We start from the raw sequence: 26,628 nt of genomic DNA, 5'->3' as shown, positions 1-26,628 counted from the left end.
CTTTGTAAGTGTACGGAGAAATAAACAAGCTCCCATTTTGAAACATGTCTGTCTATGAGGAAAGGTGTATGATTCAGTTGTGTTTGATAATGTTGAATATCAGATTGTCCCAGGAAGTTACAAACACCGTTCAGAGATGCAAAGGAAAGATCATGAAGGTGAACATTTTGAACTCACTAATGTTAATTACAAATTTAGTTTAACCTAATGTAACTGACAAATTGGGATGGGCCCGAAGGTTTTAGCCAGGATCAGGTGGATTCAATAAGCTTACAATGCTGATGTTAACTGCAACAAAACATAAGTTTCACTCATGCTGGTGTTTGTCCTGTACAGTTTTTAGGGATCTTTTGATCCTTAAGCATGTAAGAAAAATAAGGTAGTACTGAAAAGAAAGCTGCTGACTTTCAAGTCCATCCTAATCCCAGACAACTGACTGTCCACTAAATTCTTCTAATCTTACTGATCTAAATTTAGATTTGTATCTTGGCCTCAAGTGATTTGTTATAAGTGGAACACATTAATTTAGAAATCCTGGCTGTTTTTTTGAAGAGTATGATTAACAAAATCATCAGCTCCCCCTGGCCCCTGCTGTGGTTGTGGCATGGACTAGATTGTATTTCCTTGAGTACAGCAGATTAAGGGATGAGCTAATTGAAGTGTTTAAGATGAATAAAGGATTTGATAAGGCGGTTGAGAGAAACTACTTCCTCTGGTGGGGGAGTCCAAAATCAGGAGGGATACCTTTTGCATTTAGTCAGCGATAATATCAAGAAGCAGTTCCTCACAAACCTGTAGCGATGGCTGTAAACATTTTGATGTCGTGATTCTGGAATTAATCTGAACAGCTGCAATAGTGCTTTGCATTCATTCTCTGATAACCAGCATTGTTCGGGAAAACTTTTTTTTTGAAATAACTCTACAAGAGGCCAGTATCCCATCACCAGGTGACCCTTTATTTACACATGGAGAGTCCTTGACACTGATCCAGCTCCCTCAGAGCTAACTCTCAGAGAGCTGTTCTTAACTCCTGTTCTTATCTGTCAGCCAGAGCTCCCTGATCGGACCAGATTAAAAGCTCCAATCAGGGAACTCCTATTCTGAGAGGTCCACCTGGCTGACCTCATTACAATCAAGACAGTTTGAACCCTTTGATTAGTTTCCTGTAATATAATAATTCCCAGGTAGTTGATATTATGTTGAGTTCTTAATCAGATCTCTGTCTGGGAATTATGACAGTTCTCACTGACTCCTGTTTCTTGCATGTTGAAAAACATTCTGCATTTCTTTCATTCCGCTTTTTGTGTGAATGCCTCTGAGTATAAGGATCTTGTAGGGCAGGAAATTGGAAGTGATGAGCATCGGATCAGCAGTGATCCTCGTAGACGGCAGAGCAGGCACGAGGATCTGAACAACCTACTCCTGGTCTTGTTTCTTATGGTCTAGTGATCGTCTCTTGACGATGACTTCCTACTTTCATATTACTTCAGTTCTTTTCAGTATTCAATGTAAAACTTCACAATTTCACCAAAAATAGCACTCAGGTAACATTACGATTTTGTCACTCATATCTGCTCCTATTGAAATTGTGGTTGAGGTTTCTCATGTGTTGTTAGGTTGAGCAGTAATATAAAGGTGAATTTAATAATTTTACAGGATGTTTAGATGATCAAGTGTGATTTTGAAATCTTCACGCTGGATGACACACCTACATACCCCCTCTTTGGCCCTACCTACATTTATAACGTCATATCAATAACATATAACTCAATGATATTGTTTTGTTTTGCAGGACGGATGGTCTCAGTATCACTTTGTGGCCTCAGCTTCCACAATAGAACGGGACAGACAGAGACCCTACTCCTCCTCACGTACTCCTTCCATATCACCAGTCAGGATGTCCCCCAATAATCGTTCAGGTATGCCTCGCTGTAACACAGACGATTTCGTTATCTGGCTGCCAAACACTTTGACTTACAGTCAGCAAAAGTCTACTTTTAAAAATGGCCAGTTGCTTATCATTGAATGATGCAGCATGGAAGGAGGTTATTTGACTGACAAACCCATGCTGGCTTTGATAAATCTATCAACTAGTAACACTCCCCTTAGCGTTTCAATATTTTTCTTTTAAGTGTATGTACATATCCAAATTGAAAATTACCAGTGGATCTGCTTGCTCCACCCTTTCAAGCTGTTTGCTAAAGATTGCAACAATATTCTGTGTGAAGAAAATTTCCTTCATCTCTGGATTTTTTTTTGCCAATTGTCAGAAATCTGTGACTCTGGTTCCTGAAACCCCTCTCACTGGAAACAGTTTTATCCAATCTACGCCATCAAAGCTATTTTTGATTTTCAATGCCTGTATTAAATCTCTGTTCAACCTTCCATGCTCTGAGGAGGACAATCCCAGATTTTATTGTCTTTTCACATAATTAGACCCTGGCTGTATCCTAATAAATTCTCTCCACATTCTCCAAAGCCTTGAAATTCATTTTAAAGTATGCGACCCCAAACTGGATTGAAGATCCAAGGCTGAAGTGCATGCAATGATTTATTAAAGATCACAATATATCCATTATTGTTTTACCCTATGGGTTGAAATTTACACTGGAGTATCACCTCATTTCCTACCCCCTCTCCCATCTCCCCACCCTCTAACCATCTCCCCCACCCCCTCAAACATTTCCTCTCACTGACCCCCTGTCATCTGCACACGGCCGTCTCTCTGCAATGCCAGCTACACCTCCTACCCCCTCGCCCCCAGCAAATCTCATACACTGCTAGGTCTACAACGGGTGCCAAGTACTGTGTCCTGTGATGGGGCAAAGATGTAGTCTGACAGGCTAAATTAGGAAATTAGATAGGTAATGAGAAGGGAAGTTGCAGGGTTGGGAGAAGTGTGTGCAGTCAGCTCAGGGGCCTTAAAATGATGGCAGCCCCTCCCCACCACCAACATACACACCCAACACTTTCCTGGCCACCAGTCCACCAGCTTTCACTGGAAGACTGAATACGTCACCCACAGTCAGTAAAGTCCCAACAGCTTGTTCACATCACTAACAGTCCCTGCCCACTATCAATTTACAGATCATGGTGTTTGCTGTTGCCCAATGCCAGCTATCCTTGTTTATAGAATCTCTCAAAGCGATGTCACACACTTGCTCTGGTCCGGAGTCAGCTCTCATCCATAACTATACTGATTCTGGCCTTGCCTGTGCTCTGTTCTCTCTATTCAACCATAACTGCCATGCCGAAATCTTCCGTCATTAGGGCTCACAACTAGGATTATTTGATCTAAGCACTGCTGTCATCCCTCTCAAACATCTCTCACCATGGGAATCATACTCCTGTGCTCCAGCACCAAACTGTGGACAATACTTACATTCCCAAGTGCTTAATTGTGTAATTAAACCCCTATATCACTGCACTGACACATGGGAATATGCCCCTGTAACTCAGTTGTGACTCATCGAATGAAACCTAATTACCAAGTATGTGGAACACATCTCTGTACTACAGAAGTTTACCTGTTGTGTCCTACCCCTGTACCCCAAAAGACAACTTGAAGATCTTATGGCCTGTGTCCTAAGATCTACTCTGGCATCAGTATGCTGAGCTTCAGACCTATCGCTGGGAGAGCCCAGGAATATCTGTGGGACTTTATCTCTATGCCTCATGACCAACTGCAGAATAATTCCCTTGCACTCCAAAATCTACCCGATGGGATCATATCCTTGGACACTACAACCTGTGTGGTCATTCATTTGTACCCCAGGATATACATAAGGGATCATTCTTGAGCAACACCCAGCACTTTCAAGATAGCAGATAATATCTAAAGGAAAATGTTCATGAATTCAGATCTTCTGACTGTGTTTTGTGAAACCGCTTTTGATCATAAGAAAGGATGCTGACTTCTAAAATGTTTAAAGATTGAAAGGCTTTAGACAAGTAGATATCTTTAAATGAAAGTGGGGAGTCAATTTTACCCTGCTGCAGGGGGATGTTTCACCCAGAGAAGCTATACCGAGAGAATACCAAGTTTGCCGGTTTTACTGTCCATCAGTGTCAGATGACCCATGTATCACTGCACTGGCATTAGGGTGGGAGTGAAGAGCATCTATTGTTTCAAAATAGAATTGATTTTTTGCAGGCAATTAAGTTGAATGCCTCCTTGGGTCTTGCAAGACTGATGGGCATCGTTATATAATTGCAGTTCAGTGCTCAAAGCCAATGTGACCATGTCTGAGCGTAATAGATAGCTGCAACACTAGTGCGGCCTCACTTGGAATATTGTGTGCAGTTCTGGTCGCCCCATTACAGGAAGGGTGTGGAAGCCTTGGAAAAGGTGCAGAGGAGATTTACCAGGATGTTGCCTGGTCTGGAGTGCAGGCCCTCTGAAGAAAGGCTGAGGGACTTGGGTCTGTTCTCATTGGAGAGAAGAAGGCTAAGAGGGGATTTAATAGAAACATACAAGATGATCAGATGATTAGATAGGGTGGACAGTGAAAGTCTTTTTCCGAGAATGATGACTTCAGCTTGTACAAGGGGGCATAGCTACAAATTGAGCGGTGATAGATTTAAGACAGATGTCAGAGGCAGGTTCTTTATTCAGAGAGTGGTAAGGGTGTGGAACGCCCTGCCTGCCAATGCAGTTAACTCAGCCACATTAGGGGCATTTAAACAGTCCTTGGATAAGCATATGGATGATGATGAAGGGATAGTGTAGGGGGAGGGGGTTAGATTAGTTCACAGGTCAGCGCAACATCGAGGGCCGAAGGGCCTGTTCTGTGCTGTATTGTTCTATGTTCTATGTTCTATACTAGTGTCACAATTTTTCTTCTTATAGAACTATCTTCACCTCACAGAAATAGATCTTGGCTGTGTGAATTGGATATTGTACCTTCTTTATATTCTGTACACAATGAAGTCCACAAAACTGAGGAAGTAACTGATGCCCAATTTGGAGCAGCCTGCTCGAATTCCAGTGCCAAAGTATTTTTGAAATCAGATCAAAGAAAGAAATAGAAAGTTAAATATTGAAAGAAAGAACTTTCATGACCTCTGTGAAAAAATGCTCTACTGCCAATTTTTACAGGGTGGCTTCAAACAGTGTAGTCACTGTTGTAATGTAGGAATTACGGAGAACAAATCAGCAGGTCAACCAGTCTACATAAAAGCGTTTCTGGATGGAATAGTCTGTAATAAAGCACACTGGCATGATTATCCCCTCCCTGGATATTAAGACAGAGGTAGCATTGAGGGAAAATAATTGGGCAAGTTGGCATCAGACAGAAACTCTCTACTTTCTCTCTGTCTCCGAAATGTCATGCTGGTCAAGAAGTCCATCAGAAACTTCCTTGACTCATCAACAATTAACACCCTTGAGTGGTCAATAAATAACTACTTGTGAACTTAACTCATCACCCCCCTGATTATCTGCCTCACCAGTAGGTGAAAAAGGTGATTAGTTTCCCAACCAACATGTCATGGAAACCTGCCAGCCAAATTAGGGTAAGGTTGCTAATTTGGGGCAATGAGAGGTGAGTAAGGATGGGGTCCAGGGGTTAGCCCCTGAAAGAATGGTCTTGCCTTCAAATGCCCTTTCTGCTCACGACCTCCATACTGAAGAAGAAAATAAACTTATTATCTCACCATTGGACTTGGACTCCCTAGGAACTGGCTTCAACTTGAGGTCCAGAAGCTGTTGGTCTCAGATTGGTTGGCAGCTTTTGGAATGCTTTGCCTGCAGCGGTAGTAGATTCGCCAACTTTAGGTACATTTAAGTCGTCATTGGATAAGCATATGGACGTACGTGGAATAGTGTAGGTTAGATGGGCTTCAGATTGGTATGACAGGTCGGCACAACATTGAGGGCCGAAGGGCCTGTACTGTGCTGTTATGTTCTATGTTCTGTTGGTCCAAGTCATCAGTACTGAAGCCAGTGATCAGGCAAGATATTTGCTTCACTCTTAATGAGCTGATTGGTAAGTGACATGGTGGGCTATTTGATCTGTGGGAGCAACATGTTAGTCACCACCTACAATGCTCACCCCTCTACTTAAATAAGAGAAACAGAAATTGAACCAAATCAGTTTGAACTCTGCAAAATGCTTCATTTATCAGCATTTCGCAGTTATTTCATAAATAGACCCTCATCTTCAATCAAGTTTCCCAGTTCATTCTGTGTAACATTAAGCAGTACCCATGCTTCCATTTTCTGAAGTGATGTCAAATTTCACATCAGGCATTTTGAGAGTTAATTTTGCAGAAGCTTCCCCCAAGCACACTGGATTGATCTGAAACAGAAGCAATCTCAAAGACTGTTATTTAAATTCTACTGCAGTAACTCATCTGTTGCAATTGCACTTCTAAATGAGCCAGAACATGTAAAAGATCACTAGTTGGTTGATATTAAATCTGTGAAATTGACCTGAAATTGTACGTATCATTGAGAAGAAAGGGAAAAAAGAGCTTTGAACAGAGAGTCTTCCTATCAGTGTTTCTTGTAAAAACCAATCAGTCACAAAGATTTGTCATGACCTTGAAGGTACTTTTAGGCTTTGATTAGTTTTTTAATCTCTATTTAATAGGTTTATTCCTTCCACAAAACTCCTTACCTTCCTTCATCTTTGAAGATATTGACATTTATTGCTGCAAACTTTCTAAGGCCCTTTTGGCGTCATACGCAAGAGGGCTTAAACTCAGATGGAATGAGTTACCAAGCACAACAGTGCCAGATTGCTGGAGGTGTTAATAGATATAAATGGACATCTGTAGCACAGGTACCCCGTAACACAGGCCCTGATCCTGCAGATCAAAGGTTATGTGGAGGCAGTGCCCAATATTAGAAGGAAAAGTAGATGCCCTTTTGCCTTTTATTGTCTCACAATGTCTACTAAATATTATTGTAACTATGTGACCTTACCAATACTTATTACAAGTGATTTTGCCGGTGCCAGAACAACGAGACTAGATTGAAAAGTGTTATGCCCGTCCAGTTAAATTTAATTCTCCATAATAATAAAATATGAGGCTGGATGAACACAGCAGGCCAAGCAGCATCTCAGGAGCACAAAAGCTGACGTTTCGGGCCTAGACCCTTCATCAGAGAGGGGGATGGGGTGAGGGTTCCGGTATAAATAGGGAGAGAGGGGGAGGCGGACTGAAGTTGGAGAGAAAAGAAGATAGGTGGAGAGAGTATAGGTGGGGAGGTAGGGAGGGGATAGGTCAGTCCAGGGAAGACAGACAGGTCAAGGAGGTGGGATGAGGTTAGTAGGTAGATGGGGGTGCGGCTTGGGGTGGGAGGAAGGGATGGGTGAGAGGAAGAACAGGTTAGGGAGGCAGAAACAGGTTGGACTGGTTTTGGGATGCATTGGATGGAGGGGAAGAGCTGGGCTGGTTGTGTGGTGCAGTGGGGGGAGGGGACGAACAAGGCTGGTTTAGGGATGCGGTGGGGGAAGGGGAGATTTTGAAACTGGTGAAGTCCACATTGATACCATATGGCTGCAGGGTTCCCAGGCGGAATATGAGTTGCTGTTCCTGCAACCTTCGGGTGGCATCATTGTGGCACTGCAGGAGGCCCATGATGGACATGTGATCTAAAGAATGTGAGGCGGAGTTGAAATGGTTTGCGACTGGGAGGTGCAGTTGTTTGTTGCGAACTGAGCGGAGGTGTTCTGCAAAGCGGTCCCCAAGCCTCCGCTTGGTTTCCCCAATGTAGAGGAAACCACACCGGGTACAGTGGATGCAGTATACCACATTGGCAGATGTGCAGGTGAACCTCTGCTTAATGTGGAATGTCATCTTGGGGCCTGGGATAGGGGTGAGGGAGGAGGTGTGGGGACAAGTGTAGCATTTCCTGCGGTTGCAGGGGAAGGTGCCGGGTGTGGTGGGGTTGGAGGGCAGTGTGGAGCGAACAAGGGGGTCACGGAGAGAGTGGTCTCTCCGGAAAGCAGACAGGGGTGGGGATGGAAAAATGTCTTGGGTGGTGGGGTCGGATTGTAAATGGCGGAAGTGTCGGAGGATGATGCATTGTATCCGGAGGTTGGTGGGGTGGTGTGTGAGAACGAGGGGGATCCTCTTAGGGCGGTTGTGGCGGGGGCGGGGTGTGAGGGATGTGTTGCGGGAAATACAGGAGACGCGGTCAAGGGCGTTCTCGATCACTGTGGGGGGAAAGCTGCGGTCCTTGAAGAACTTGGACATCTGGGATGTGCGGGAGTGGAATGTCTTATCGTGGGAGCAGATGCGGCGGAGGCGGAGGAATTGGGAATCGGGGATGGAATTTTTGCAGGAGGGTGGGTGGGAGGAGGTGTATTCTAGGTAGCTGTGGGAGTCGGTGGGCTTGAAATGGACATCAGTTACAAGCTGGTTGCCTGAGATGGAGACTGAGAGGTCCAAGAAGGTGAGGGATGTGCTGGAGATGGCCCAGGTGAACTGAAGGTTGGGGTGGAAGGTGTTGGTGAAGTGGATGAACTGTTCGAGCTCCTCTGGGGAGCAAGAGGCGGCGCCGATACAGTCATCAATGTACCAGAGGAAGAGGTGGGGTTTGGGGCCTGTGTAGGTGCGGAAGAGGGACTGTTCCACGTAACCTACAAAGAGGCAGGCATAGCTGGGGCCCATGCGGGTGCCCATGGCCACCCCCTTAGCCTGTAGGAAGTGGGACCCAATCGCAGTTCCCATTATCTTTAATTCTCCATAGTCTACTTACTTAGTCTACCAGAAGTATGAAAAACCACATACCAGAGATCTGGTCATAAGGGTATGCAATCCCATTTCCCACTTTCACCTGACCATTGACTATGTGAAGTTAGGCAGAGGCTGTTGTGAAGTTTACACTTGTAGTTGGGTGTCGGCATCAGTCCAAGAAGGCGGCATGAGATGTACCAGTGCCACAAAAGCCCGCCATCTTTCTAGCAAATCGCAGTGGGATTTGGGCAGAATCGCACCAAACGTGGCTCAGAGCCAAAACCGAAATCAGTCCTGCCACAAGTGTACCAGGTCTGCCCATGTTCACCCAAAGCTGGTTTCAGTGGAAGAAAGACGTGCAGTTAGCACTGCCTTTTACAGCATCAGATCTCACAAAGCACTTTCACAATAAATTATGGCATACACACTGTAGTGCCACTCAACCCCTTAATGGTGCCACCCACCTTCTTGTTATGAACCCTTGACCCTCTGTCACTCCACATTTAAAACTGTACTCAAACTTATTCAGCACAGATCGTAAACAAAAGTGTTGACATTTGACAGCACTCAGTGGTTAGTAATACAGTGTACTTTGCCTAATATGGCATCGTAGCAATCCAGATTCTCTAGGACCCAGAACTTCTGACAGCGCAAATCTCTTTTAAAAGCCTTTGTGTTCAGATTTTATTTATTCTTTTAAAAACTAAAAATACGAGCAAATTGTAAATCTGTGCAGGTTTGTTCTTAGCTTTTACGTTAAATTTATCACATTATTGGGTCAATTTTGGGGTCTGTATCAAAACAAACACATACCGCTCAGAGCTACAGTCTGATCATTGAAAAACCGAATTGAGGTTCATGGTGTTGCATGTGGTCTGAGCTAGGTCTTCAGATTTGGTAGTTTTACTGTGATCAACCTGTTATGCTGTGCCATGACTGACTGGCTGTTATCCCCTTGGCCCCTCAAAAACAGAGCAGTCCATTGTCTTGTGACTGTGTAATGTAATTCTCTGTCAACTGGAATAATCAAGTAACTGGCACCAGCCATTCTCTGACCCCGCCAGGAAACAAAAAGGTTACTTTCTTTTTGCACGTAGTAAGGCAACTGCAACATTTTGTAGGATTAAGGTGGTATGTTATCCTTTTTGAAGGGTTAAAGTGTTTGCACCATTTCACTAGGTACAGACTCCAACCTTCAGGCCACAAGGCATGCAATCATTGTATTTCCAAAGTAAAAATGACTCAAGTGAATCTGTCTCATGGAAAGTCTCAACATTGTCCTTTTGATTAAATGTGTAGCTGGAAAGATGATTCACCGGTGCAGGTTTATTTTAGAAACCAGCTTCCTCACATCCCTCTTCCAGTTGTTTGTGTGATGGAACAGGTTACATTGCAGCTTCAGTGGTAGAGCGGAAGGATGTTGAATAGGCTGGTTCCTTGGCAATCTCCTGAGCACAGTTGGCAACACTGTTCTTGTCTGATTATTTGGGATTGTATGCTGGCTAGGTAGGTGGCTACATAAAAGCCGTGGAGAACATTTATCGACTTGGCATGTATTTGGCTTCCTATCAAACTCCCAGATGGAGCTCAGGTCAGAATTCTTGTCCCAATGGTTTTGCAATAAAACTGTCAGTTGTCAAAAAGAGATTTTCTGTCCAAGGTTTGCCAGGGGAACAAGACGTTGATGATTCTTAATGCTGGAAGCTGGCGAATGGAAAAAATAATATCTATTACTGTTAAAAGAGGAAACCTGTACTCCTGTTTCCAGTGACACTCGCTGGTGTGCACCTTTGGAATATCAAACAGGTTGTATCCAGTGAAAGAGATAGCATTTTGTTCTCCAAACAAAATTCTGCAGCATTTTAGTTCTTAGCTGGTAAGCACATTCAATTACTTGAGCTTTCCAACAAGCATAAAAACAAGGCTCAGTGCTTGAACACTTTAGGGGATAAATTTTCCTTTTGCACAAAGTTAGAGCCCAATTCTCAAGGCACCAAGTTCAGGTTGAACAAAAGATTTTCAGAAGGCCCTGAATAATTATTGCCAATTATTCTCAATGTGATCCAGGACAGAAACAATAATGGAATTCAGCCATTAACCCTTCCAGTTTTACTAACACACTTAAATCAGGTACAGCTGAGATTTCATATTCTCTTTATTCGGTTCCGAACAGATGTGATTGACCATCTGAAACATGTTTGAAGTTTTCTTTTATGCTCTTCACCTTGCTGAATCAGTTTTCTCTGATATAATACTTGCTGTTGATGCTTTTTCGGGGTGGGATACTGTTACCTCTGAGTAAGGAGTTGTGGGGGGGGCTTTAAGTCCCATCCCATTGATGGAACACACCATCTAGGCTGACAGTCCAATGCAGCACTGAAGGAGTGCAGCACTGAAGGAGTACAGCACTGCTGGAGACTTCTCCTCCTCTCTCAGGTGGACATAGCAGACCAACTGCGCTAGTTCAAAAAAAAAGTAGGGAGATTCTCCCCAGTTCCTTAGCCAATACTTCTGCCTCAGTCAATATCAGTTAAAAAGATTCTTCAGTCATCATCATACCGTTGTTTGTGGGACTTTGCTGTAGAATACGGCTGCCACATTTCCTTCATTAAAACAGTGATTTCAATTCAGAGCTTCATTAGATAAAAACCACATAGAGACATCCAAAGGTCATGCAAGGTGCAATGAAAATACTTGTTAGATCTTTACCTCACAGACTCTGCTTTCCACAGCAACAGTTTCATACACTTGCAAGCAGAGACTGGTTTCAAATTCTGGCGATGAGTTGATAACAGAAATGGTAGACTCCTCTTTGTCACATTTTTATATAAAAGTGCAGTGGTCCTTACTGCACATCTCACCACAATCATCACTTTGGTCCTTTTATTTCATCTATGCCCAATTTGTTTACCTTTTAATGAGCTGGAATATATTATTGTGCCTGAGTAGTTCTCCCTTCTGAGGCAATAAATTACAGGATCAAGTTGCACTTCAGGGATGTGAGCACACTGTTTGATTTTCTACCCCGGTGATTTTCTCTCCTTTTGTTTGCAATGTGTTCGGTGGCATATGAAACCAGCCTTCGATTCACTATTGGCTATTCTGCACTTCCGGCCTAAGACTAATTTCTGCCCCAAATTTTGCCTCACTCCTCCCACAAGCATTTTAACCAATGAAACAGAGTGAGCACTCTGCCAGCTTCATTTGAGACTGACCTCAGCCTGTTTGAGGATGCAGGAAATATATTAGATTAATGTATTGTTCCCCTGTTCCAGCGAGTGCCCCAGCCTCTCCCCGAGAGATGATCAACTTAAAGGAGAGGAAGTCTGACTATGACACAACCGGGACCAACTCTGGCTACCATGGGAGTAAAGGAGAGCATATCTCCAGAAAAGACACTCTTCCAGGTGAGCAACCCAGAGCGTTCTTTCTTAAAAAAAATTCTGATAGGAAATATGCCTCAGTGCTTCCTAGTCCGCCTCCTTCCCTTGCCTTTTGCTGAAAGATTAATGACCCATGCTTGAGGATAGCAGCACAGAAAGACCCTCTGACCTATTCAGTTCCTTGCTCAAGTGCTCAGTTGTAAGTAATCTCGGGTGGTCTGGTAAGACTATGAAAATGCCATTACAGCTAAGCTGAAACCTGCACTCAGCTGACATTCATTGATCTTCACCTAATAGTGGGACTTGTTTAGCCATCAGAACCAGGAGTTCTGTCTCCTTATCTCCTGTCTCCTTAACCCAGGCCACTTATAGAGTGCAATTTAATGCCCTTTCCAGACCCTTGTTCCAGATGCATTGTGACCATCGACAGCAGTCCTACCCCTCAAACCCCACCATTAGACCCTCACTTTCTCCGTACATCATCGGTGAATATCTGTGTTTATCTCTGGGTGGCACCACCAGCCTTTGGCTGGCAATTTGCAGGGACCAGCTGGAAGAAATTCTGCAATTAATTTGCCCTGTGGAGCTGGGATCCCTGGTAGAACCTAAAGGAGAACAGAGAAAACTGAAAGGTTGAGTGAGGGAATTCCTGATCTTAAGGTCAAAATGGCTGCCAGTGGTGGGTTAGAAAGAGGGGGAAAGGAGGGATGTCTCAGAGGGTACAATTAGAGAAAAATCAAGGCTGTAGAAAGTTAACCTGTTGATTTATACATCTTCAGTCAATGGTAGTCTAATATTAAAATCTGAACATTACAAACAAGTCAAGTTTGATTCTAAGTGGACACTGTAATCAGCAGACATTCACATTCCAATGTTCTGTCACCAATCTTTGTCCTTAGCTGTTGAACTTCATCTGCTGCTGAAGCCCTTGTCCATGCCTTTGTTACCGGCAGAGGCAGTTATACCAATGCTGTCTTGGATTAGACACTCCACATAAATGTCAGCATATCTTATCATGAAGCAAGCCCTACTCAACCATTTCACCTGAGCTTACTGATCCACATTAACCTCTGGTCCAGCAGCATCTTAATTTTAAAGTATACTCTACCTTGTGTTCAAATTCCGATGTGGCCTCATTTTCTCTATCTCTGTGGATTTCTCCAGCCCTCCGCGGCCATTAAGTTCTGCATTTCCCTCCCTAAACCTCTCTGCCTCTTGGTCTCACTCCCGTCATGAAATGTTTCCACGCTAATTAGTTCTTCAACCAATCTTTCAGTCACCTGTCCAATTAGCTCCTTATGTGGTTCAGTATCAAATCCTGTTTCATTATGCTCATGTGAAACACTTTAAAATGTTCAAGCATGCTAAACTGACTTAAATGCAATATATGATTATAAGATTCTGTTTGCCACTCATCCCTGACATTCCTGAAGCAATTCATACATAAAGTTCAAATCCAATCAGCTCCTGTATCCACACAATTTTAACTAAGATTGTATGGTGAGCATTGCTATAGAGAGCAGTGACATCAGCAAACGTGACAATATTTTTGCCACATTGTTTTGCATCCAGGGAAGAACTCAACGACATTTGAGTTCGATGTTAAGATTTCTGCTTTTATCTCCCTCTATCTGTATACAATGAACATCCCATACTCAGCCTATTTTTTAAAAATTTGATTTCTTTTTCCCTCAATGGGTAAGGTTCAAAGAGCATGAAGTTCATACTGATTTCTCCCAACATTTATCTAAAATGGATTATCTGCTTATTTACGACATTATTGATATATTTCACATCTTTCCTACTCGACAACAGTGACTGCACTTCAAAAGTGATCAATCTTTGTGGCTGTTATTTTAACGTCCACATCCATCTAGTTTTTGATTGAGTTTCGTACAGGTGGTGCTTCCAAGTGCAATAGTAGCACCTGAGTGGCCAAATTCAGCTTTGATGTTCAAGTAATTCTTTGGTTCCTAAATCATTAGCAACGACGGCAAACTGCCAAACATAGCTCAGGTATAAAAACTGAAACGACTGCAGATGCTATGAATCAGAAACAAAAACAGAAGTTGTTGGAAAAGCTCAGCAGCTCTGGCAGCATCTGTGAAGAGAAATCAGAGACATTTCAGATCCAGTGACGCTTCCTCAGAATGAGTCTGAGGAAGGGTCACCGGACCCGAAACATTAACTCCGATTTCTCTTCACATATTCTGCCAGACCTGTTGAGCTTTTCCAACAACTTCTGTTTTTGTTTCTGGTCACTCAGGTATGTTTCCCTATGTAGGGAGGAGATTTATAGCATCATGCACCGTTAAAGGAAGAATCTCAGGGGATCTTGAAACTCTTTCCAGCAATAAAGTGCAATCGAAGAGTATTCAATTCTTCAAACAAGCAGATGCAGAGTGGAGAGCAGCATTCACATTGATTATATGAATAGAAAGAATGTGCAGGGTTACAAGGACAAAGCTGGAGAATGACAGTCAGTCATAATGCTCATTCAGAAAGCCAATGCAGACATAGTCTAATGGCCTCTTTCTGCATGGTAACATTTCTGTAATTCTCGAATGAAATTTGTTCTTATATCCTCTGTTGCATTCAAAAAATGAATGCTGTCAAGATTCACCAGACCTACTGAAAGGGAGTCAAGAATAGGCAACAAATGTTGGCCTAGCAGCGATGCCCACTTCCTGTGAAAGAGCATTTTTAGAAATGGCGTACTGTGGAAAGACCTGACCCCCTCAAGATATTTTAAGAAGGTATCCTACACCTTAACTTTTTCTTATTTTACTGGCAAATGTAAAATTCTATGGACCAGATGCAGTTTGATTGGTCGAACTACTCGACGTTAAGCAAAACACAATTTATTCAAACACTGTAGCTAAAATACAACAAAAGAAGAACTTAACTCAATTGGAAAACTTAACCGAATAATAGACAGAGTAATTTTTATTAATAACTGTTCCAATATAGTAACATCCTATAAAACACATTCTTTGGTGGAAAGACAGTTTCAGAAATCACATTTTTCATATGCAATCCAGCAGCAGAGAGTGAGAAAAAGTATTGAGCAAAAACTGAGAGAGTAGGAGCCAGGAGATATTTACTTCAGCTTCCAAAACTGTTGAGACTCCAACAGCGACTGCTTAAAGTTAAACCTAAAAACGATACCAAAACAATGAGATATCCTGGTCTGAGAGTGCTGGCCACACCCATCCAAGCCGCTTCTATTGTTCCAAATTCAAAAAACAATCCAAGGCCTTGTGTTACCACAGATTGCTTATCACCTCTTGTTTAATCTCTCTTAAAGAAACCCAGACAAAATACACATCATAAAGCCACAGCATTGTGTTTTGGAGAACACTATTGAAACCCTTGGTTTCAATGCGATTAGCTATGATCATATATGAAGCTAATACATATCAATGAGACACTGGTTGGCAAATTGTCAGTGCTGTGATTCCCAGAATGAGGAATTTTTGTGGCAAATTAAGTCAAAGGGCCTGGTTCTATTGATAGTTAATACTAAAGTTGATCAATGTTGAAGGGATCCAAAGATTACTAGAGTAACAAAGCTTCGGGGAAAACTAATGATTTCGTTATATTAAGTGATGAATTGCATTTGTGGATCTGAGAAGATTTAGTCAATACTCACTCTATCGTACAATATTAATTTTAAGTGTTTTAATTATGACTCTTTCTTTATTAATACAGCCCAGATTTCTGTAGTAGCCGGATCAGGCTTCAGGAATTCCTATGCTACACCCGTCGAAGGTTCCAAGCACAACCAGGTTTGTTACAAACTTTATAGAACGTCTGATCGATATGTTTGACCTACAGCAGCTGTCACCATGATAAGATATTTCATTCTGTCTGTAAACCACAGCTCCTTTTCTATGTCCTAGTATCGCTTCATCACTTAGCACTCAAGTGAAGTTTGACTCCTTTTTCCTCTTGCATTGTTTGGAGAGAAAGTGAACCCTATTAACCTTTCTGCTACAGTGATATCACATGCAAGTGTTTCAATGTAATTTCCGTGACATTTACAAACCAGTAGGCAAAGAAAATGCTACTGGGCATTTTTTTTTAAATAGAATAGTAACTTGGCCTCATTTAAAAAAGGGCAGATTTCACTTATCTGTTTCCAAATGCAGGCATCAAGGTGGGGGCTGGGTGGTGCAAAATTCCAGGAAGTTAACTCTGCCTGTACAATGGGAAAGTTTGTCTGACCTTAGGGTAGGGATTATGCACCATCCCTGGCCTGAGAAAATGACCAATATTATTGAGTTACGAAATATATCTCAAAAGTTTATACCTTATGGTAGCAGAGAAACAGTACAATCTTAAAAATAAGATAGTGGGGGGCAGGGTTTCTTCTTTCAGCACCCACTTATCTTGAATAGTAGGGGCACAGCACAGAGAAGAAAAGGTGGTTCTGTGTGTGTGTGTGTGTGTGTGTGTGTGTGTGTGTGTGTTTGTGTGAATTCACATTAGCCAACAAGCAGAACAGGAATAGCCATATGACATTATTCAATCTACAAATCAAATTGAACCTGACTCCTGCTAGATGTGTTGCATTACTAAAACCAGTTTTGTTTTCCTTCACCAGAAAGAATGAATCATTTATCTGTATAATTTGTGCTATTCTGCCTGCTTAGACCCTGAGCACAAACCTCAGTGCATCCTGAGGAAACTGAAAAGCTAGAGTCCATATACTTCCTAATTGGGAAAGCACAGTAACTACAATTCTGATCCATCTGGCAACAGCTGATAAGAACAGAAGTAAGCTATTCAGCTGCTCAACCGTATTCTGGTATTCAGTAAAATTATGATTCACACACACCTCAGCTCCATTTACTTGCCTTTCCTTCAGCTGTCATGGATCTAGGACCTCAACGAAGGCTCTACCACCGAGTTTGGGGTCATCCGCAAAGTTACTGACTGTGCCTCCTGGTTGTGAAGTCCAGCTCCCTCATGCCTCTGCATAGAATATAAATACTGAATAAATGTTCATTAGCTTTTAACAGTATGGTATCCAGTCCTCATCTGTCTGAAACGTCACAAACCTGTTTGCGATGTTAATACATGGTAAGAGTGGCAGGGTACAGTCTGAAAGGCTTTTACAAAGTTAGAGACAAAAAAAAACTGCAGATGCTGGAATCCAATGTAGACAAACAGGTGGCTGTTCAGTCCTGGAGAAGGGTAACACCCGAAATGTTGACTCCTCTTTCCTCCAGATGCTGCTTGGTCTGCTGCATTCTTCCAGGCTCCTGTTTGTCTACCAGGCATTTACAAAGGAGGCCAGCCAACTTAGCAGAGCATGAATTCACTAATAACAAAGCCCAATGTTTATTGACTGAAAGTGCACAGAATGATCGTTAAAACCTTAGCTTTGTCCAAGCCTGTAGACCTTTTGGGATGCCTCAACTACACCGCACACTGGGGAAAATGGCTATTGCTAATTCCATCCATGTAGGACCATTTTGCAACCTGCTTAGAAACCTCGAAGGAATCTGTTGTGCTCCCATTTACAGTCCACAGCTCTGCTAATGACATTTTAAGAAACTGTTAAGTATTGTGAGGACTTTAAAGCTTTTGATTGCTACTTCAGCTTTCAAAGGAAAACTTCCAACACTAGGTAGTTTTCAACAAAGGCACCCCAGGAATCTGCAATGCTGCTGGATGCCAGCAAAAATGGAGACAGGAGGGCCTCCACAGTGCCTGCAAGAAAACTGAGCAGGAAGAGCAGAGAATGCAGTTACCGCTATTGCTTCAAGTCTATATTGTGGCAGAAAAGAGACGAATTGATTCTGAGCTTGCTCAGTCATTAACGCAGATTGCCACTCCTGCAAGAGGAACGGACATCCTTAAAGTTGATTGTTGCAGTAGAACTCCTCCAATTCCAGTTTAGAGATTTAAAGGGACATCTTTTGGAACAATCACAGGGCGCGTGATCCTGAGGTGCTGGCTGATAATCTCAGGATGTAGCAGCTGGTGGAACTTAATTAATTTTAGAAAATCAATTCATCAAAGAAAAGGGGGGATATAGAACCGGTCTCAGTAAGTCTGCTGATGAAATTGTCATTGATTATTGTAAAAAACCCATCAGGTTCGCTGATGTCTTTCAGGGAAGGAAGTCTGCTGTACTTAATTAGTTGGCTTACGTGTGAGTCCACCTCCAAAGTGATGTGGCTGACTTTCAGTTGCGCTCTGAAATGGCCTAGCCTGCCACATACAACAAGGGCAATTAGGGATATGCAACAAACACTGGATTGTGACACCCACATCCTATCATTTCTTTTAAAGTCTGATTCCAAGAAATAAAATGTGCAGATGAACATGAAGTGCCTTTCTTGGACAAGCGTGTAAACTCTCAAGAGGATTTCCTTGCTAAAGAATGATTTCTCCAGCCATCGACCACACAACTTCATGGTCCAGGAGGCTTTCAACTAAAAGTGAAAGGGCAATTGACTGCTGCACTTCAACATAATGGAAGATAAATTACAGAAACACTCTCCATTATTCAAGATCAGGAATGCTCATTATTGAGGTGGATAGTTTGCTTGGAATTGTAACTTATCCGCAAGATACAGGAAGTCCACAATCAAAACAGTCCTGAGGAAGTCAAGTGTGAATTTCCAAAACTATTCTTGAGGCTGAGAAAACTGCAAATTGTTCCTCATAAGATGTAAAAGCCCAATGTCAAACCAGTACAATTATTCACTCCAGGTAAAGTTCCATACCCACTCTTGGAAAAGGATGAGGCAAGAAATTGAATTCATGGTACAAAAGGTTATATTGCTCATGACATAAACCATTCAACGGCACATCTCTGTGAAATCTTATGCAATCAATTAAAGAAGGCTGTAGAAAGTAAAACCTAGCCCTTGGCATCTGTGGATGACAGCTTTGCGAGGCGAACAAATAGCTTGTTTTATGACTAAACTGGATGCAAACATTGGCTTCTGACAGCCACTGTTAGATGAGCAATCCAAATTACTGATGGTGTGTGTCATGCCCGTTGGGTATTCGTGCTTCAGTTGACTAATATTTTGAATTGCCTCAGAATCTGAGATTTTTCAGTGTACCGTGACCAGCATTTTAGAAGCACTCAAAGGGGAGTCATCTATCACATGAACAAAATCCTCGAGTGTGACTCCGCAATCAGAGCAGTATTGTGATACTTGCAAGTTATATGCCTTACAATTAACCACAGATGCAAGTTCTCTAAACTCAGTAACAACCACCTAGGCCATGGCCTCTGATGACAAGGTTGACCTGCAGAAACCTAAAGCCTTCAAGGACTTCCCACCACCCCTAAATTTTACAAAACTTCAGCATTTCATGGGCATAGTGAAACAGTTGGAACGATCCTGCCTAATTTAGCTCACCTTAACAGACCACTACAACAATTCCTTAAACTGGACCATTCCTGGTACTGAGATGAACGCCAAACAGAGCAATCAACAGAATCAAGTGACTGCTCACTTCAACAGAAACCCTTCCCCACTATGAGATAGACCTACCCACCATATTCATAGCTGATGTATTATCCATTGGTCAAGGGACCACATCATTCTCAATTCATTTGGACAGTTCTCAAGGACTGATAAACTATGCCTCCAAGGCACTGACAGATATAGAGCAACATTATGCTGTAATTGAAGAAGAGGCTGTAGCTGTTATCTGAGCCTGTGAGAAATGTTCTGCTGACACTCTGGATCTCAGATTTACTATTCTTACAGGCCGTAAGGCATTGATCTCCCTGCTCAATGGTGCAGAAGTGGCAAAGTGCTATATCGAAATCAACGTCTTCACTTTGGCTGATGAAGTTTGATGCTTTTGTGAGACACATCAGTCAACTATCGCAGAGGTATTCACCTGCATTCCCATGGAACGCTGCACTCATCTACACACATTTATTGAAACATGGAATTCTATGCTTGTTGATTACCAAATTCCTACTGACAACTTCCCAGAAACTAGAGGAACTTCAAACAGCCCTAAAAGCTAATGCCCAGTGTATACAACAAGATAGGTTGGAGGAGAATTAGGCCACTCAGCCCATCGAATCTTGTCCACCATTCGATCATGACTACCATTTGTCTCAATCCTATTCTCCTGCCTTCACACAGTTACCCTTGATCCCCTTACCAATCAAGAACCGGAGACTTCTGTGTTATGGGATGGTCAGTGCATGGTCTTACAAATTGTATTCTGAAACAGTCTTTTGAATAACTGTGCGACTTCAACCTCCAGACTGATCTGTTGGTCTATTGGGAAGAGTCCTCATTTCCAGAACCCAAATTGTAGTCTCTCAACAGTGTTTATAGCTGGGCACAACCAAGTGTCAGCCCAGAGTGTGCAGATGAACATGAAGTGGCTTTCTTGGACAAGGTTGTAAAACCTCAGGGGGAGTTTGTTGCTAAAGACTGATTTTTCTCTCGCTATCAACTATGTAACTGCATGGTCCAGGGGGCTTTCTACTAGAAGTGAAAGGCTAATTGACTGTTCCACTTCAATGATATGGCAGCTAAAATACAGAAACCTGTATATTATTCAAGCTTAGGAATGCTCATTGTTGAGCTGGACGGTTTGGTGACTTGAGGGTTTCTACAGCCATTAAAGACATGTTTTCCAATTGTTTCACTGTACCAATTAAAGGTTAGACCCTAAGGAACTTCTGAAGGCCTACTGTTTTTTGCATATCATTTGTGGGACGGATCTTTTTTATTTTCAAGTGTAAAGTCTTTTGAACAGCATGAGTTATTACTCCCTGTAGATCGTGATCAAATTTTTGCACAGTTCCACCTTATTGGTTATTGCAATGCTCAAGAAATCCTTTTCCGCACATGGCATTCCTGATGGAGCTATCTTCAACGAAGGAGAGACAGATCTGTACATACTTGCATCAACTGAAGGTGTGTACAGCACCGGGCCAAACATACAAATAACTAAGAAGATGGCCTGACTAACATTCTGGATGATTCACATGTCTCTGTCCAGGAAGGCGCCAATCCTAGGTGTCCTCCAAAAGAGAATGAGGCCACTGTCAGACTAATTGGTCAAAACTACTGCAGTCACTATCCTCATGATTCAGGGATGGTCTCCGTAACGTTTGAGGGGGTGAATGTAGGATAATGTAAACTGTTTATGATGCAAACACTTCATGGACAAAAGGAACTTTTGAAGAGGTGTATTATACGCTAATACCTGAATGGTAATGCATCCTCACTGATGTCAGAACACACAAGGTCTTTGTGAAGAAAGTCCCATTGAAGTCCGGATCTACCACATATCTGCATATATTGTAAATAGTTCATAAACTTTCATTGAGTTTTATTTATTTGTTTATGGGATGTGGGTATTACTGACTGGGCCAGCATTTTTACATGCTCAGATCATGCTGGTGATAATCTTACACATCACATGTAAAATTCTGATTTTCTACATACACACAAATACAATAAAATTTTCTGTCTTAGATATTTTCAATGCTTTTTCTCCCTCAGTTTCTGCACCAAGTTATAGTTTATCCATTATATTTTATATTTCAACTTGCATATCAACTCACTTTCTGTCTCTCCTGAGTTCATTCCTTCATTATAATCTACTCTCAGATCCCTTGCTCCACATGGCTTCAAAACTTTCATCATATCGATGCTGGTAGGATTACTTCTCATCACTTCCTCATCTTATTCTCCACCCACATCTCCCTTCTCCCCCCTTGAACTTACTTCTTTCTTTGTCCAACCCGAGAAAAAAAAACTGACTCCTAATTTATAGTGCCTTTAAACTTGCAACTAGCTAGCCTTTGACCCTCCACACAACATGGCATTTCTGTAGCTACCAATCATCTGAACCACATTTCGACTTTCACTTTTGATGGCCTAGCTCCTATTGAAATCAATCGATCACTGTCACCTTGACCAATTTGCCTGGTAAGGTTCTCATATACCTTCATTTACTAAGGGACACAGGTTTGAATGTATATGACAGGCAGTTCATTCACCCCTTCCTTAGTGGACCTGACTGGAAGACATAATGTGACACATCATTTCTAGGTCTTGCTGTCCACTACAACAACTCCTAACTACTCCAGCATCATCCCAGAATAACTCCCAAGTGTTTTTTGTTTCCATTGCAATCTTTTTTATAAACCCCTCTATCCACTCATTCGTTCAGTCTCACCTCTAAACACAAATATGAGGATTCTTTAGTCACTCAGATTAAGATCATCTATTCAATGCCTCTTTCATTTATCTTCCATTTTCTAGTGTATGGAGCCAAGCTTTTTCCCAGGTTCCCACTGTCCTGGGGCCCATCTCACCTGTTTCTCATGGTTTTCCTCTGATGTGCTGCCCAACTTCATCCTGTCCACGTCCTGCCCACTAAAATTGTTGACCATGAGCTTGCCTTTCTGGCCCCTGCATTAGCTGATATTCCAAACAGTTGTTGCTTCTCTTGGCCCATACAGAATGCGCAGATATTTCCTCCCACTAAATACTGGGAAAACCGAAGCCAGTGGACTGAATTTTCCAGTCCTCCTGGCGAAGGAGTTGGCGGGGGATTGGGGCTTATGGAACGTTGGGCTAGGGTAGGGGTAAAGGGCCTGCTGTTTAGACATGGCTCCCTAAGGTGAAAGTTGGAAGGCCAGCAACGTGTGTAATCAAATCCAGAGGTTTAACCAAGGTGCAGATGAGAGTTTTAGCAGGACATCATCTGTCTCAGGAGCTGAGTCAGATGTGAAATGGAAATAGTGTGTGGTCCCTTAATGGCAAGTGTTCAGAAGCTTATTTTGGGGCCAAGGTTGATAGTACGGGTTACCATTGTTAAAGGAAAATAAGCATTAATGCCTATTTCTTCTTCTCTGTAGGTATCATCACAACCAGTGGCACAGGAACCCAGTAGGAAAGACTATGACACCTATCAGCCCTATCAGAATTCAACAGGAAATTACGATGACTCTTTCTTTGAAGATCAAGTGCACAGTCGCCCAGCAGCCAGTGAATACAACATGCATCTCGGCCTGAAGTCAACAGGCAATTATGTAGATTTCTACTCCGCTGCCCGTCCCTATAGTGAGTTAAACTATGAGACGAGCCATTACCCAGCCTCACCCGACTCCTGGGTCTAAACGGTTGGCCCCTTGGGTCTGAGCAGAGGAGGCAGATACACAAGAAAAGAATAATAATACAAGACCCTGGGAACTGTGCATGTGCATGAATACCACAAGACATTTTTCAGCAAGTCTTAGTCTATCAGTGGTCTGTTCCGTAGGACAGTCATCGAGTGAATCATAGCAGATGGCGGTCGGTTGGATAAGTATGGAGAGAAATGCAAGTGACATTCAGCTCATACAAAAGAAATGGCAAATTTATTTACAGAGGGTGGAGGGGGGGGTAAATGGGGGTGATGAAGAGTTGGGGAAGGATTCAAAGCTTCTGTTTTGCTTCCAGCGAAGCAGGACAGTACTGAGTTTGGGGGTAGAGGGGTGAAAGAGTGTCAAAAGTGTGCAAAGAAAATAGCATTGTGGGGAGGAATGAAAGTTGGCAATAGAAAGTGGTTGGAAGTGATTGGAGAGAAGTTGGAAAGGCCAGGTCAAAGGTCAAGCACAAGAACCTGAATGTGTTTACAATTGTTACTGGGACAGTCTGTCACCTCTTGGAAACAAACAAACATTCTCAACTGATTGTGTGTCACAGCTTGTAGTTTGCAGTCGGGTTATCTTCTGTACAGCAAGACCATTTCTCTCGCTGCCTTCTTGGGTTCTTTATGCTTTGTTGTGAAGTATTGGATGTACATTACCGATCAATGAGAGCATTGTGTCCATTACAGCAATGCCAAAGTACTCCTTCCGTCTCTTGTTCTTAATACTGTTTTAATTACAGACAAAAAAAGATGTGCTAAGCAAATTTGACCAGATGTGTGAATTTGAGTTTTTTTTATGAAGTAATTACTGAAGGAAGTATTTAGCAGTATTGTTTGTTCTGGTATGTGGATTTGTTTGTGTGGTCACTAACAGAAAACTCCATCATTCGCTGATATTATGAACATCATTCCACACGCTCAACTGATGAGACACTCTCTCTCTTTCTCTCTCACTGCCTAAAATTTTAGATGTAGATATTTGAAGAAGATTTTTCATTTCTACCGGTTTTGTTTATGATACAGTGTTAACAGTAAATAATGAAGTTTGTCATCCATGTTTGTAAAAAAAAGCAAGGGGAAAAAAAGAAAAAATGTCTTTTTTTTCCATGTTTCTTTCTCTTCATACAAAATCAACAATGGTTCCGATGTGCCATAAAGTCTGTTCATATTAATCTGCAGTATCCCTTTTCTGGCTTGAAGCACATTGAACTTTCAGAGGAGAAAGTACTGGGTGGGGTGGTGGGGGGGAAGCAGAAATGATGTCAATTTTACCCCAGCTTGCCAGGCAGGAATCCCATGGGATCAGGTGAAGAGTTTGCTTGTCTCTCACTTGTCCGACATTACTTTCCATTGTCTTTTACACCAATCCAAATTACTCCTTATAAGAGCCTGCCCAATATTCCTCTCACTGACATTGAGAAACACAGCCAACTAGTACTCTGTATTGACTTTCACATTTTACCTACTATTTAATTTGGCAATGGAGGGAGGGGTGGGTGTTTTAAACATCCAGTGGTGGACAAAATCTTGCAGTTTTCACAACAAGCGTGTTTGATGACTGTGATCGCACCACCCTACACCGTCCCAAAGGCTTTACAGAGAGTCTTGTAGTGTGGGCCCCAATCACAGAGCTCCGAGGTTTTATTGCGAAGAGTTTCCGTCCCTTTTCAACACATTTGAGTTCATGGACGGACTCATGGACATGCAATTATTGTACATAAACATTGCCCCATGCAAAGTGAAACCTTTCTTGCGAAGCTCACATTGTACATCATAAGGCACCACATATTGGCCTTAAAAGAAAGCTCAACAGAGTTTTGCAGGCTATAAAGTTGCATAAGCAAACATAAAAGGGATACTGCCCGCTTTAAAGCAACTTTGTTTTTGGGAACAATAGTGCAGCAGTACGCATTGGTGCCAAATGAGAGGGAAAAAAAAACAAACAAAAAAAGACACTATGAATTTTAATTGTAGGAAAAAAAATACTCTGAAATTGATGGCTAGCTAATTGTCCTGCTGACAGTTTGTAGATGTAGATAGATGAGATTTAAATTTGTTAAATGCTTTTTACAGTGTGTTTTGTCAACAACGAACAAAAAGAAACTATAAGGGTAAGCAGCATATTGGGTTACGTAGCCTTTAAACCGCAATTGGAAAGAATCTGGGTGATGTGATTTAAAAGAAGATAATAAATGATGCTATTAAAAAAAACTTTTTAAAAAGTTCAAAAAAGTTTCTTTAAGTAGTGCAACACAGCCAAATGTTGTTGTAATTCCCTTCTATATAATGGCTCAAAAATTCTCACCGATTGTACCATGTGTAATTGTTCTATTCTCAGAGGCATTGCAGTACTTTGTATTAGGTGGTCCAATGTTGCTGCATCATACAGTTGTTTGCAGCGTACATACCTGGAGATTGCACTAACCGTTTGCCTGAGATTGACCAAAACAACAATACAGATCATGGAATTGGAAGCACAAATTATGTCAAGTATGTGCAGATTCCTGTGATCATTAGTTAGAGAAACATCATGTTATAAGGTTGCCCTGTCCCCAAAAACGACCACTACAGACTGAAGTTATTTTGCGTTTGCAAGTTTCCACAAATCCCATACATTTTCAATCATTCAAAGGAGGCTTCTTTTTAAGTTTTTAAAAACTAATTTACTAAGGAACCGACTGGTGTTCACCCATGAAACTAGGAAGTAGATTTTTCAAGTAATTTTCAGTGATTTAAAATCAAATGAGTCAGAGCTGGTAGACTAGATAATCTTGCAAAACTGCTTATTTTTGTGATTACCCATTTTCAGTTGTATTAATAAAAACTGCACCAGGTTACCCCTCTAAAATACATTAATAAATATTTTTAAGGCAAGGAAAATAAGTTATGATATAACTTGTTACTTGATTGCTCTGGTTCAATGAGATTATGCAAATAAATTCAGAAGCTAAGAACTACAGCTTCAATTTGGAATTGCTACAGTGCAATTTCAAGCTAAATCTGAGCCAACATTGCTGATTGTGTTCAAAGCAGGAAGTCTCCACAATGTAATTAAATCTTGGATCTTACAGTGACACAGCCATAATAATTGGGGCTGAATCTTACTGAAAATAAGTGATGTCATTTTTGCTAAAGTTTCATGGAGGATTTCTTTCCACAAGTCTTAGCAAGGTTTCTTGTGTCATTATCACAAATCTGCCTCATGTCCCTATGGCACACACTTGTCCTATACTACCACTCACTGTAAAAGCATGTTCTCATCACTGCTGGTAGATCCCAGGTTCTTTGACGACAGTGCTATCTTTGAAGCCCAAACATGCACCAGGTCAAACATTGACAATCCAGAGTTGACTTTCATCATCAACATAGTGGGACAGCAGCCACAAGCCAACATTGCTCAAAGCAATGG

General features: G+C 42.0%; 1 protein-coding gene across 11 annotated transcripts in view; it reads left to right on the top strand.

The window, feature by feature from the left end:
• Window positions 1-26,102, top strand: part of LOC125448871 (catenin delta-2-like) — a 1,175,930-nt gene extending 1,149,828 nt beyond the window's left edge. For all 11 annotated transcript variants that reach the window (XM_059652900.1, XM_059652905.1, XM_059652902.1 and 8 more), the window contains 4 exons: window positions 1,793-1,919; window positions 11,964-12,095; window positions 15,783-15,859; window positions 22,945-26,102. In XM_059652900.1, coding sequence (XP_059508883.1) covers window positions 1,793-1,919; window positions 11,964-12,095; window positions 15,783-15,859; window positions 22,945-23,205 — 597 coding nt within the window. In that variant the 3' untranslated portion in view covers window positions 23,206-26,102. The remainder of the gene's footprint in view (window positions 1-1,792; window positions 1,920-11,963; window positions 12,096-15,782; window positions 15,860-22,944) is intronic.
• The last annotated feature ends 526 nt before the right edge of the window (window positions 26,103-26,628 follow it).

Source organism: Stegostoma tigrinum, chromosome 2 (assembly GCF_030684315.1).
Source record: "Stegostoma tigrinum isolate sSteTig4 chromosome 2, sSteTig4.hap1, whole genome shotgun sequence".
Classification (NCBI taxonomy): Eukaryota; Metazoa; Chordata; class Chondrichthyes; order Orectolobiformes; family Stegostomatidae; genus Stegostoma; species Stegostoma tigrinum.
This window is presented reverse-complemented; position numbering and strand designations above follow the sequence as displayed.